General features: G+C 39.8%; 1 protein-coding gene across 5 annotated transcripts in view; it reads left to right on the plus strand.

Annotated features, from left to right (window-relative positions):
* The window catches only part of Acbd5 (acyl-CoA binding domain containing 5), a 34,303-nt gene that overhangs the window by 10,308 nt on the left and 8,998 nt on the right, over positions 1 to 14,997 (plus strand). For 3 of the 5 annotated variants that reach the window (XM_013349008.2, XM_026783012.1, XM_005354762.2), the window contains exons 4-10: positions 511 to 583; positions 2,685 to 2,799; positions 3,031 to 3,063; positions 5,606 to 5,740; positions 7,982 to 8,179; positions 8,892 to 8,998; positions 12,799 to 13,024. In XM_013349008.2, coding sequence (XP_013204462.1) covers positions 511 to 583; positions 2,685 to 2,799; positions 3,031 to 3,063; positions 5,606 to 5,740; positions 7,982 to 8,179; positions 8,892 to 8,998; positions 12,799 to 13,024 — 887 coding nt within the window. The remainder of the gene's footprint in view (positions 1 to 510; positions 584 to 2,684; positions 2,800 to 3,030; positions 3,064 to 5,605; positions 5,741 to 7,981; positions 8,180 to 8,891; positions 8,999 to 12,798; positions 13,025 to 14,997) is intronic. The other 2 variants (XM_026783011.1, XM_013349007.2) reach the window with 1 other exon arrangement.

Below are 14,997 nucleotides of genomic sequence, written 5' to 3' on the forward strand. Positions count from 1 at the left end.
CCTGCCTCTGCCTCCCGAGTGCTGGGATTAAAGGCGTGCGCCACCATCGCCCGGCTTTAATTAATTGATTTTTATTTTATGTGCATTGGTGTTTTGCCATGGATGTCACGTTCCCTGCAACTAGAATTACAGTTGTGCGCTGCCACGTGGATGCTAGGAATTGAACCTGGGACCTCTGGAAGAGCAGTCAGTGCTCTTAACTAATGAGACATCTCTCTAGCCCCTCTCCCCCCTTCTTCCATTAGTTCTTGGTTCCTCCATCTCACTTAACTCTCATGTCATCAGTACAGACATGATTTTGTGTGTGAAGTGTAAGATCAATAAATGGGAGAAAACTTGATGTTTGTCTTTCTGAGATCGATTTAATTCATGTCATATGATTTTCTCTAGTTGTATCCATTTTCCTGCAGTTAGCATAACTTTATTATTTAATTAGTTCAGGCATGAGCTAGCATATCTAGCTCAAAAATCAAGTAGCTTATGTTTTTACTTTTATATTTTCATTTCTAGGGATGCTTGGAGTTCATTGGGTGATATGACTAAAGAAGAAGCCATGATTGCATATGTTGAAGAAATGAAAAAGGTGGGGGAAATAATTCATAGTACAGAATAAAAAACTAAAAGTGGTTTTTTTTGTTTATTTTTTGGGACAGGGTTTCTCTGTAGCTTTGGAGCCTGTCCTGGAACTAGCTCTGTAGACCAGGCTGGTCTCGAACTCACAGAGATCCGTCTGCCTCTGCCTCCCGAGTGCTGGGATTAAAGGCGTGTGCCACCATTGCCTAGCTAGAATAAAAGTATTCAAAACATCTTGAATTTACTTTTTTTGTGTGCCATTAGTTGCTACTATTGAGCTGCATGTCCAGTATCTGTAGTTTGTTTTTTTTGTTTTTTTGTTTTGTTTTTTTTTTTGAGACAAGGCCTTAAGCAGCCTCAGAGTTGTCTGTGCAGATGACCTGGTTCCTTTGCCTCTACTTCCTGAGTACTGGACTTATGTACAAACTCCTCGCAGCCCAGTTTTATGTGGTGTTAGAAATAGAGCCAAAGGCTTCCTGCATGCAAGCCAAGTATATTAATTGACTGCATGGCCAGCCCTGCCTAGTGATTTTAAAGAAACTGCTTTTGAACATAAAGTCTGAAATAAGGGAGTTAGTCTCCCTCCCCGCTAGAGGATTTTCAATAATTTTTATTTGGAAAATTCAGAATATTTTGCTGTTTCTTTTTCATATTGCCTGTGCCACTCATTGTGTGCCCTTCGTTACATTTTCACAACTTTCTTTAGTGGACTTCAGAGCAGAGGGTAGAGTTCATTGTTTTTTTAGCTGTTATCTGTATCAGTAGCACAAAAACAAAGGAACCCTTCAAAAGCAGAGAAAACTAAAAGCCACTGTGGTTTTGATAATTCTTTTTTAAAAAAAGTTACACTTAGGACCGGGCGGTGGTGGTGCACGCCTTTAATCCTAGCACTCGGGAGGCAGAGGCAGTCGGATCTCTCTGAGTTCGAGGCCAGCCTGGTCTACAAGAGCTAAGTCCACGACAGACTTCAAAGCTGTAGAGAAATCCTAAAAACTAAAACTCGAAAAGCTAAAAAAAAGTTACATTTAGTATATCAAGGTGATCAAGTTAAAGTTACACTTAGTTATTTTGTGGGTGTCATAGTGTTTGTGTGATACTCAGGGCAGCTTGTAGGACTTGGTTCTCTCCTTCTGCAGTGGGGTCCAAGGTTGTGTGGTTGGCAGCAAGTGTCTTTACTCACTGAGCCATCTTGCTGACCTCTTTCTTACCTCAAATACTGTATAACTTTCAGGATATGTTTCTATAATTCAATATAAAATTGAACTGACAATATTTATCCATTTTTTTCCTGTCCAGTTTTATTAAGTAATGGTTTAGCCAGTTTATAGTAAGAAAGGGATTGGGAGTGCTGACTTGTGCTTGTATGAATTCAAGATCAGCCTGGTCTATAGGGAGTTCCAAGGACAGCCAGGGATACACAGTGAGATCCTGCCCCCACAAACAAAAACAAACACCAAACCCCAAAACAGAGGAATGATTCTAAATTGTCTCATAGTCTTGAAGGTATGAAAGAATTTATCAATGCTTTATCTTCATGTTCTCTTAGAAACTTTCTTACTATCAAATGGCAGATATAATTTCATTCTAGCTCTACTGTTTTCTGTTTTTTTTATAAACCCCATATTTTAATGTAAAACTTAAAATTATTATATAATCCTTTCATTTGAAGTCTATGTAAAATCATCTTCAAATGAAAATATTTTTTAAATAAAAAAGGTTATTTTAATTTATTTGTATGTGCCTGAGAATATGTGGACCACATGGATATAGGAGCCCTCAGAGGTCAAAAATGGAGCCGCAGATGGCTGTTAGCCACCATGTGGGTGCTGGGAACCCAACCTGGGTCCTCTTTAAGAATATCAAGTTTTCTGTAACTGACAGCTTAGTCACCAGCTCCAAAAATACTTTTAGATCATTAGCATATACATCTTTAGTATGATTGAAAAAAATTAGTTAATGTTCATTATAAAACTAATGTAGTCCCTTTGGGAAGTCTGCTAATGAACTTCAAATCTGCAAATGATTGACAGACTGGGAATAGTAGCTGTTGTACAACTATAGACCAAGTTAATAGTTGGTGATTTTACAATATTTCTTTCTCTTAATTATAGATTCTTGAAACTATGCCCATGACCGAGAAAGTTGAAGAATTGCTGCATGTTATCGGTCCGTTTTATGAAATCGTAGAAGACACAAAGAGTGGCAAGAGTTCTGACTTGACCTCAGGTTGGACAGGCTTATGTTTCCTTTCGAGACATGGTCTTGTGTACAAAGTTGGGCCAGGCTGGCCTCGAACTCATCACCTTCCTTCCTCATTCACCCATATTCTGGGATTACAGGCATGTGTAATCCTGCTCAGCTCTGTTTTACCTTTTTTTTTCTTACCTCAGCAGCTGATACAATATGCATGCACTAATACCTATGTGTCTAATTTTCTCTTTTACTTTCACATGCCAGTCCGACTGGAGAAACTCTCCAAATATTTAGAAGGTAGGAATAATGAAATCCATGTAAAGCCCTTGCTTAAAATTTATAGGGCAATGGTAAAGAGCATGTCCTGCTCTTCCAAAGGACCTGGTCATGTCAGGTAGCACCATGTCAGGTAGCTTACAACTGATTCTTAGAACTACAGAACAAACTATGGCGAGGTCATGATTCTCTAATAGAAAATAGACTTGAAGTTTTAGTCTTTCATTTGGTTTACTTAGGTGGAGTTAAATAGGATTGTAGGCCTCACCGTAGCACAATGCCAGCTCTATGCGCCACAGTACAGGCAAGGGGCTGGAGATCGAAACACATACATAGAGACGGGTAAGGCCAAGGATGCCCGAATGCCCTTTACTGTGTTCCAGGGCAGCTTATATTATATAGGGCCTCCTTCCACGTGGTAACTCTGAGCCGCAAGCCCACCAGAAACCACTCCCCTGTCATCAGGAACTCTTGAGGGTCTCCTGCTCAGAGCAGCTACAAAACAAGTTGTTTGCTCAGAGCAGCTGCAGGCATAGGAAAACAAGTTGTTTACTCCCGCAGGCAGGGGGTCACAAGAAATTCGGGGTCTGGGGATCCACAGTCCCCAGCACCCCGCTGTTAAAGTGTATAGGTATTTTGGAATTTAATGTAATTGGATCTTTTTCTTTTTAATGATTGTTAAAGTTAGATTTTTTTTCTGCTCTTTTGTTTTTTTTTGTTTTTGTTTTTATTGTTGTTTTGTTTGATTTTTGACAGGGTTCAGTATGTAGACTATGCTAATCTGAACTCAGGATTCCTCTTGCCTCAGCCTCCTGAGTGCTGGGGTTACAGCTACCACACCTAGCCTTTTCTGCCTCTTCAGTATCTGTTCACTGTTGTTTCTCAAAGTGTGGTCCAGAACCCAGCAGCACTGGTAAAGCATGATACCCTTACAGATGTGGACAGTCTTAGATCACTCTAAAACTAACAATTCCAGATCTGTATCCTCGTTAGAGCTCAGTTGAAAAGCATATTGCAGTTTGTGTCTTCTCTTAGGGTAAATTTTGGCCAATACTATTTGCTTCTTTAAGTGATGAAATTGATGTTTTAAAAAAGTGGCAGTGGTGGCGCATGCCTTTAATCCCAGCACTCAAGAGGCAGAGGATCTCTTGGATCTCTTGAGTTCTAGGCCAGCCTAGTCTACAGAGTGAATTCTAAGACAGCTAGGGCTACACAGAGAAACCCTGTCTTGAAACTTCTTCACAAAAAGTCAGTCAGTCAGTGTGCCTGCTTGCCTGTCTATTCCCTGTCTGCCTGCCTGCCCCTTATCTTAGCTTAGCTTAGCTTAGCTTATCTATCTATCTATCTATCTATCTATCTATCTATCTATCTATCTATCTATCTATCTATCTACCTACCTACCTACCTATCTATCTATCTATCTATCTATCTATCTATCTATCTACCTACCTACCTACCTATCTATCTATCTATCTATCTATCTATCTATCTATCTATCTATCTATCTATCTATCTTTCACATTATAAATATATAAAAATTAGGCTTTATACCTCAAGCCCTAAAGACAATACAAAAAAATTAAAAATGTGAATAGTGCCTGATTCTGCAGCACAAATGCTGAGATTGAATAATGCAGTCATTATCATGGCTTCTGTGCCAGGATGATGATACAGATTCATGCAGCATTCTGTATCTGATAGGAAGAAGTTAGGCAGGCATGGTGTATGTCTATAATCCCAGCTCGTTGGAAGCAGAGGCAGGAAGCTTGTTGCAGGATTGAGTTCAGTCTGGTCTACATAGTGAGTTCTAAGCCAGCCAGGGCTGTAGTGTGAGGTTTTATCTCAACAATGAAAATGGAGTCCAACTATATTATCAGGGAGACTATTGGTAGGACTAAAATATCATATTGATATCATATTGATAATATCATATTGATATTTTGGCAGGCTAGTAAATTGTTTTTCACTTACTAAGTATGAAGGTCATTTATATTCAACTTTATTTTTTTGATTGATATTAACTTCAAAATTAGTTCTCACTTGGCTTCAGAAAGGATAGGTAAGACAGCATTATCATTTTTGTTGTAACTGGTAATTGAAATAATTTGTATAGCTATAAATGTGTAGAGTAAAAGAATAACATTACATTTATATATTTGTTTGTTTGTATGTTTTTCAAGACTGGTCTTCTCTGTATCTCTGGCTGTTCTGGAACTCTGTAGACCAGGCTGGCCTCAAACTTGCAGAGATCCTCCTGCCTCTGCCTCCTGAGTGCTGGGATTAAAGGCGTGTGCTGCCATCACCCAATTTATATTTTTAATATGTGTGTGTGTGTGAGTACTTTGCCTGTGTGCCTGTAAGTGGAGCTAAAGTCTAGACAGTTGTAAGCCACCACCTAGTGCTAAACTGTACCTAGGTCCCTCGGAGGAGCAGCGGTGCTCTTAACCTCTGACTCATCTCTCTAGCTTCCATTTTTAGTATTGTAATTTAAAAAATGGTTTATTGTTTAGTGAATTTTGTTTTGCAAATTCCAACATTAAGAATTTTTCATTTCATGATTTAGATCTTGGTAATGTTCTGATCTCTTCAAATGCCAAAGCTGTTAATGGTAAAACTGAGAGCAGTGATAGTGGAGCTGAGTCTGAGGAAGAAGAGGCCCATGAAGAGTTAAAAGGAGCAGAGCAGAGTGATAGCAATGGTAAGTCTGGAGTAACTGGTTAATACAGTTAATAATCTCGTACCAGGTAAGATAAAAGGACGTAACATTTGGGGGTTTTTTTTTGTATATTATTAATGCATGTGATGGCATTTGGAGTATTTTCAGTGAATCAAAATGCTCTCCTATGGAATATACAGGCAGCCAGCCTTATTAATTAATGAAATAAGGGCTAGAGGAATGGCTCAGTGGTTAAGAGCACTAGTTGCTCTTCCAGAGGACCCAGGTTCAATTCCCAGCACCCACATGGCAGCTCACAACTGTTTAATTCCAGTTCCAGTGAATTTGGCACCTTTATACCACATGCACATAAAATAAAGTTAAATATTTAAAAAAAATTAATGAAATAGGTGTTAATTGAGGGTAGACAAGAGTAGGCTATTCTCCCAAAGCATAAAATGATGTATTGTGTAATTTAAAAGGGGTATTTACTTTTATTATGCGTATGGGTATTTTGTCTGCATGCATGTCTGTGCACCATGTGCATGGTGTGCTCTCAGAGGTCAGAGAAGGCATCAGATTTTTGGAATTAGAATTATAGATAGTTGTAAGATGCCATGTGGGTCAGCCAGTGCTCTTAACTGCTGAGCCATCTCTCCATCTCTGTATTATGTAATTTTTTAATTTTAATTTTTGGGAAACAATGCTTCACTTATCCCTGACTGGCCTTGCATATGCTCTGTAGCTGAGGATGACCTGAACTTCTCATGCTCCTGCTGGGTTATAAGTGACTGCTACCATGCTCAGTTTATGCATTGTCATTAAGGCCAGGGCTTCATTAGTGTTATGCTAGTACTCTACCAACTGATCTATATCTCTAGCCCATGTATATATTATTTTAAGGTGTTATTTTTAGCATGGATATATGCATATACACTATTTTTTTTAGCATTTTATCAAAATTAAATGGACTATAGAGAATAGAATACAGGCATAAACTTCACTTCCTGAGGATTGAATCTAAAGCCTGGCATATGTAGGCAAGCCTTCTACCCTTGAGCTATGCACTCAGCTCTTAGTATTTTGAGATTGAGTTTCACTATGTAGCCCAGGGAGACCTCATATTTAACAATCCTGATTCTTTCTCTTGAGTGTTGGGATCACCCCAGGGATAAATTTTGATGGTGGAATATTGGAATCATGGGGTACCACATTCTGTGTTAGCAGAAGAACAAGCACTGGGAAGGAAAGAGATACTTACTGAAACTGCACAGCTTTATTTATTGATTATGTATATAGTGTTCTATCTGCCTGTATGCCTGCAGGCCAGAAGAGCCAGATCTCATTACAGATGGTTATGAGCTACCATGTGGTTTCTGGGAATTGAACTCAGGACCTCTGGAAGAACAGCCATTGCTCTTGACTGCTGAGCCATCTGTCCAACCCCCCACAGTCTGTTTCTTGTGGATCAGTTTAGCAGTCTGGTAATCTTCATTTCTTTGTTTCTAGAGCAATTTGTCTGAGGTAATGTAAAAACATTAGGACATTATTCTAGGAACTGGATAGGTGGCTCAGCAGTTAGGAGCACTGACTGTTTTTTTAGAGGACCTGAGTTCAGTTCCCAGCATGCACAGGGTATCAGATGCTCTGGAGCTGAAGCTGTAGGCAGTTGTGAACCTGACATGGGTGCTGGGGACAGAACTTGAGTCCTTTGGAAAACCAGGAAGTGCTCTTAACTGCTGGGCCATCTCTGCAGCCCAAGATGACGATGATAGTGATGCATTTTAAAGTCTTTTCATAAGAGTCATGGAGAATGGGGGCTTTTTCTTTTTTTTGGGGGGGGGTGGTTTCGAGACAAGGTTTCTCTGTAGCTTTGGAGCCTATCCTGGAACTAGCTCTGTAGAATAGGCTGGCCTTGAACTCACAGAGATCTGCCTGCCTCTGCTGGGAGTAAAGGCATGTGCCACCACCTTGTGGAGAGAATGGGAGCATTTTGAAAATTTAACATGAATTTTGGGTGAGCTTTGGCATGTAATAATAGGACCCCTTTTGAGGAACCACCCATTTCTCCCATCCAAATAGGAAGCCCTTCACAAAAGATTGTGGTAATTTGGGAATTGACTACAGATTCTAGAACATGTATGTATCACTGGCCTGGTACTCTCTACTCTCTATCTAGACCTCAGATTCACAGAGAGCGCTGAGTGCTAGGATGAAAGACTGAGTCACCATGCCTGGTCACGAGGTACTTTATGCATCTCACCTTTTTTTTTTCCATACAAGATAAGAAAATGATGAAGAAATCACCAGATAAGAATTTGGAAATCATTGTTACTAATGGCTATAAGGATAGCTTTGTGCAGGATACACACAATGATCTTCATACCGATTCTTCCCCAAATGTCAGAAACAATGAAGAAGCAAAGCCTGTAGATCAGAGCTTGGAGCAAACTGAAAACACTGTTGTCTATGTCCACCAAGGTATTGTTCTCAGATATTCCTTTGCCTAATCCTTTTCTTATACCTAAAATCCTCTTCTAACAATTCTAGGGTGTTGAAAACCTACAGTAAACTGTTTAGAAATGTCTTCTTAGGGTTGTTAATGATGCTATAAGGGTTTGTTACTTTGAAACAGAGAATTAGAGCCAGAATGCTTTCTTATATTTGGTTCTTTTTTATTTGTTCATAGTGTGTAGTTGTGTGTGTATTATGTTAAGTCTTTGGAGGGTATGTGGAGGGTAGAGAATAACTAGATAGAGTTGACTCTGTTTTTCCATCATTGGGGTTTTGAACTCAGATGGTCAGATTTGGCAGTAATCTCCTCTATTTTACCAGCCGTGGTGTGTTTCATCAGGACCCACCTGTGTAGACCTGGTGGCCTAGAACTGCTAGTGGTTCTCCTGCCTTTACTTCCTAAGTCTAGCTGTATATATATACACAACACACATATATGTACACACTATATATATATCATGACCTGGAGCCAGGTGTGGTGGAATACCTGTAATCTCAGCACTTTAGAAGCTGAGGCAGGAACACTGTGGATTTGAGGGTAACTTATGATGACTTGGTAAGACAGACTTCTTTGCCAGAATGAGTATAATAGAGGACTGATGAGTTGTGAAAAATAGAATGAAATGTTTTTATTGTCCTAGAGTATAAATACACTGTCTGGACATTTGTTTCTATTTAGATACAAATGATGATCACAGTGAGGACGCTTCAGGAATTCATCATTTGACAAGTGACTCAGACAGTGAAGTGTACTGTGATTCTATGGAGCAATTTGGACAAGAAGAGGTAAAGATGACATTTTACAACTGACAAATTTTCAAAATGATATATCCAGTATGCAGAATACAATATGACATTCATACAATCATGCCATAATGAAACCATTACTTTGTATGCTAAGGAGACTAACAAAACCCAAAAAAACCAAAAACCAAACCCAACCAACCATACAAAAAAATCCCCAAAACACCAATGCATAACCTCTTTAGTAGCTAATAAACTTGTTCATTAATTTGGAATGAACCTGCTGTAGAGCAAAGTGCTTCCTCAGAACCTGTGTAAGCTAGAGGGCATGTGTAACCTAGTGCCCCTTTCGTGAGATGGGAGCTGGTGACAGGAGAATCCCCAGGAGCTTACAGGTCAGCTAGGCTGCTGTATGTAGTGACGGATGACAGATGACCCAGGTTCAGGTGGGAAGCCAGCGCAGACATCTGAGGTGTTGATGTTTAAATACCACATGTATGCTGTGACACTGATGAAATAACAGCCACAAACACACTGGAGAACACAAACACACACGTCACACACTTTAAAAATATCTTCAAAATGTTTAAACATTTATAGTTGTGTGTGTGTGTGTGTAAATTAAAGTGTATAATGATTATAGTAAATTATAAAGTATATGATAATAATAGCTGAGGCTGGCTTTGTGGGTAAGATCACTTGTTCCACAAGTTTGAGAGGAAGAAGGACTTGAGTTTGAAATCTCAATGTCCCTATCAGAAGCCATGTGTGGAGGACAGCATGGTGGCACACACCTTTAATCCCAGCACTCAAGAAACAGGCAGGCTGATTTCTGTGAGTTCAGTTCAGCCATGGTCATACTGTAGGAACCTGTTTCAAAGACAAAAGAAGCTGTGTGACTCTGTGTGCATACTCCTCAGTATTGTGTGGAACGGAAGAGAGGAGGATTCCTAGGGTTTTCTTGTTGTCAGCTCTAGGTTCAGTGAGAGATGTGTACCAGGGAATAAGGTGGAGAGTGGCAGTGGTAGAGTAGGCTGTTGGTGACCCTCTTGCTCTCTGCGTGTTCATGCCGGGGAGCACATGTCTGCACTGACGCATGGCCATAGCCAACACACGTGCTTTCACACACACACCAAAAGAGAATTAGTTTTAATATAATACTATAATAGCAGAATTAGAATAAAATTATTTTATAAAGATACTATATTAGAATACCAATGTAGACAGTAGACAACTATTACAGTAATACAGCATTCCATTTTAAGTTATCTTACGTATATTTTATAAAGTGTCATAAGTAGAATGGAGGTGCAGAGGGTAAACTGTTTATGCTGCTGTCCTTGCTAAAACATTGATTAGCGAAGAAAACTGAATAATCTTCAGCATAAATTAGTTCTTCATATTGACTATACTCCAGTCAGTTAAAACTTTTGGTTCAAGGGCTGGAGAGCTGCTGGTTCAGCAGTTAAGAGCGTATAATCTTTCTTTTTTTTTTTTTTTCTTCTGAGACAGGGTTTCTCTGTGTAACCATCCTAGCTGTCCTGGATCTAGCTCTTACAGACCAGGCTAGCCTTGAACTCACAGAGATCCTCCTGCCTCTGCCTCCCAAATGCTGGGATTAAAGGTGTGCACCGCCACCCTCTTAAGAGTGCTCTTGCGAGGACCCAAGTTTGATTCCTAGCACCACATCAAGACAGGTCACAACTGCCTGTGAATCCTACCCTGGAGATCTGATGCCCTCTTCTTACCCACAAGGGCATCGCTCTCATTTACAAAAACCTCCATACAAAGCCACATACAAGATGCACACATATCTACATAGTTAAAAATAAAAATGAAGCCTTTAAACTGGGCAGTGGTGCTTTTAATCCCAGCAGAGGCAGGTGGATCTCTGTGAGTTCAAGGCCAACCTGATCTCCAGCGGTAGTGCCAGGACAGACTCCAAAGCTACAGAAAAACCCTGTTTTGAAAAACCAAAAAAAAAAAAAAAAAGCTTTTAAAACAAAAACCTACTTAAAATAATCTTCAGATTTCAGTCAAGATTCAGTATTGGAAGAAGAACAAATTACACATAGGTCTGTGATTGTGTGTGGTGGCCTACAGCATTTGGGAGTAGAGGCAATTATATCCCCAAATTTACTGGAAAGTTCCAGGCCAGCTAAGGGTACATAGTAAGATGCAGTTCCCTCAGGGAAAGAAAGAAAGAAACAAAAAAACCCCAAAAAACTCAACAAAGAAACAAAAAGGAAGTTGGTTATTAGCACCTTTCTTCTTTTTCTCTTTAAGGCAAAATTGTACTAAATAGCCCTGGCTGGCTCATAACTCCATGTGTACACAAGGCTGGTGTTGATGGAGATCTGCCTGCCTGTCTTCCTCTAGTGCCTCCCTCGTGCACTACTGGACAGTTCATTTCAGTCACCTTTTCTTGGTGATCCAGGAATTTAGTATTTTTCAGTAGTACAGCTTTGGCTACTGATTCTTTGGGTTCAGGCAGTACTGAAGGTTGATAACTATTAAAGTAATAAATTCAGTGTTTTCTTTCTTCTGAATTGTAACTGCCATACTCTTTGCCTAGTGTGACAGCTAGTTTTATGTTAATTTGACACAAACTAGAGTCATTTGGGAAAGGGGACCCTCGGTTGAGACAGTGTTCCTACCAAAATAGCCTGTGAGGTATTTTCTTCATTATACTTGATGTGCTGGGCCCAGATTACTGTGGACAGAGCCACCACTTGGCCCATGGCCTTGGATGATATAAAAAAACAGGTTTAGCAAGCTGTGAAGAACAAGCCAGTATAAGCAGCACTTCTTTATGAATTCCTGCCCTGTCCTGACTTCCCTTAGCAATGACTTATATGCATATGGTGAAATAAACCCTTTTATTCTCAAGTTGCTTTTGGTCATGGTGTTTTTAGCACACCAGAGAAACCCTAACTGAGACACCTATGGCTTCAGTTTTTACTTACCTGTATCTGAACCATTATCTTTCTTTTGTTTTCCTACAGCATTATCTATCTCCTGTATTTATTTTAGTATGTCACCAAACTGTCTAGTCACTAGAGATTTCCTTTCTCTTGCTCTCTGTGCTCAGTTTCTTAAGACCAGTACTATTCTGTTGTAAGTTCTCAAACATCTTCCATCCCAACTACATTGATGGTTCATTGTCATTATGAAACCTTTGATATGACTTATATTCATTTGTTCTTTTTTGATTTTGTTTTGACTCAGGGGCTGGCTGTAACTTTGGCTGGTTCCGGAGCTCACTATGTAGAACAGATTGTCCTGTAATACACACAGATCCGCCTGCCTCTCCTTCTGAGTGCGGGATTAAAGGCGGGCGCCACCATGCTTGGCCCCTACTCCATTTGTCCTCAGTTGAATGTCCATCATCATTTTTTGATTGACTTCTGTAGTATCTGCCACATGTTGTTTTTCATAAATCTTATTAGACAATCCTGCAATAATCTCTTAGGACTCCCTTACTAAGGTTATGAGCCAGGGTCCTTTTTCCTTATAGTTGTCTAGAGTTAAGTATAGTAACTAAGGTGAGCATTTCTTTATATCTTGGGTGACTGGGTGACTCTTGGGAACCCTTACTTTTTGCTCATAGACAAAATCATGCCTATTCAATTACTTCTTGTATATGGGAAACTGAGTGCAAGTTGAAGGATATTTTAAAGAAAGGAATATTTCCAGCAGGAACATGAGAGGACCCTTTTAGAAAACAGTATTTTTATTACCATAAAAACTTTTGCTATATCAGTTATATTTATAACTTGTAACTATTGTTTTAAATTTGTAAGTCTTTAGACAGCTTTATGTCAAACAATGGACACTTTCAGTATTACTTAGGTGGTGATCCCAGTCAGCTCTTGGAACGTTCTGGGTTTTGTGAAGATGCTCAAATCTCTCCCGGAAATGGCAGCATTGGGAAAATACGGATGGTAGCAATTGAGGGGAAAGGTGAAGTAAAGCACGGAGGAGAAGATGGCAGAAGCAGTGGAGCTCCACACCGAGAGAAGAGAGGGGGAGAAAGCGAGGACTTCTCTAGTGTTCGAAGAGGGAGAGGTATGTACTCCTCCTTTACTGATTCATGTGATTTCTGAGACAATCTCATTATCTAGATCTGGCTGGACTGGAACTTGTGATCCTTCTACCTCTGATTGCCAAGCGTTGGTGTGGTAGTGCCCAACTTAATTTTTTAAATCTTTTGTGCAGTGTTTTCTAAAATAACATTTGTGTGTGTGTGTGTGTGTGTGTGTGTACACTCTACATATAATGGCATGCATGTGAAAATCAGAGGACACCCAGGTCTGGCAACACGTCTTTACTTGCTGAGCCACCTTGGCAGCCCATGATGCAGTATGTCTAAGGAACCACGTTTATGCCCTCTGAACCATCACTGCTCTAACTCTGCTGCTACTTTGAGTCCCAGTGTAAGGCAGTCTGAATTATTTATCTTTTCCTTACTTGACTTGAAGGAGATCATTTAAAGCCGACAAATCAATAACAGCTAAGGAGCAATGAACACTAAAAATACCGACAGTAGTGATGTGGGCTGGTGAGATGGTCTGCAGGTAAGTGTGCTGCCAAACTTGAGAACTGGGTGTGATCCCTGGGTGGGAGCAGATATAACTGATTTTCACTAGTTGTCCTCTGACCTCCAGTGGCACCTTGGCGTGACACACACACAAAAAATGTAACAATAATAAAAAATAGCGATGTGATTAGGGAGTAGACTAGATATGAGTGTGGAAAAAGTAAATATATTTGTTATAATTATTTCTGGTAAGAAATAAAGATACTATGAAAAGAATGAGAGAATGAATATAGAGAGCCAGTTGGTGATGGTGCAGACCTTTATTCCCTCCTCTCCGGAGTCAGAGGCAGGTGGAACTCTGAGTTTGAGGCCAGCCTGGTCTACAGAGCAAGTTCTCTGTCTTGACAAACAAACAAAATTAATGTAGAACAGGAAGTGTACCTCAGTCATAGCTGTGTTTGGTCTCCACCATTGAATGAGAAAGGAAAGGGAAAAGGATTGAGAAATAACCATTTGGACAAAGTATGGATATTTTCAATTTTCAATAGGATTATGTCCCAATACAACCTTTATAAATTGTGAATATTGTAAGCTGAATATGCATATAGCCTAACTGCCTTAATTATACTTGGAACACTTGCATTGGCTTGCTCTTAGGCAAAATCATCTCACACAAAGCCCATTCAAAAAATATACTATACTTCAGGGGCTGGAGAGATGGATGAGATGGAGAGATGGTAGTTAAGAGTATCTGTTGCTCTTGTAAAGGACCTGGGTTCAGTTCCCAGCATCCATTCAGAGGGCTCACAACTGCCTGTAACTTTCATTCCAGGAATCGAGCACCCTGTCTCTTTGGGCACCTGCTTGCATGTGGTGCACAGACATAAACATTCTCTTTCTTTCTCACTCTCTCACACACAGATAAATCTTTTTTTTTTTTTAAAGGATGGCCCTTATATTTTTTTTAATATTTATTTATTATGTATACAATATTCTGTTTGCATGTATGCCTACAGGCCAGAAGAGGGCACCAGACCTCATTACAGATGTTTGTGAGCCACCATGTGGTTGCTGGGTATTGAACTCAGGACCTTTGGAAGAGCAGGCAATGCTCTTAACCGCTGAGCCATCTCTCCAGCCCCACACAGATAAATCTTAAAAAAATACTGTAATTCAGGTGAAAAACTCAATTGTTATATAGGTATACTTTTGTACCATTTAATGTTGAAAAATTGTAGGTAGAATCTTTGCATTCAGTGGAAACATTAGTACACTGAATGCACAAAAGTAGAAAGGAAAACCAATAAAGGATTGGATTGGATTTCCTAGTACTCAGTTCATTGAATTTACATAGGTCTTGCTCTTTTCTTATAAATAGAACTGCATCTAGCCGGGCGATGGATGCAGCACTCGGGAGGCAGAGGCAGGTGGATCTCTGTGAGTTCGAGACCAGCCTGGTCTACAGAGCTAGTTCCAGGACAGGCTCCAAAGCCACAGAGAA

This window comes from Microtus ochrogaster, chromosome 16 (genome assembly GCF_000317375.1).
Source record: "Microtus ochrogaster isolate Prairie Vole_2 chromosome 16, MicOch1.0, whole genome shotgun sequence".
NCBI classification, from domain to species: Eukaryota; Metazoa; Chordata; class Mammalia; order Rodentia; family Cricetidae; genus Microtus; species Microtus ochrogaster.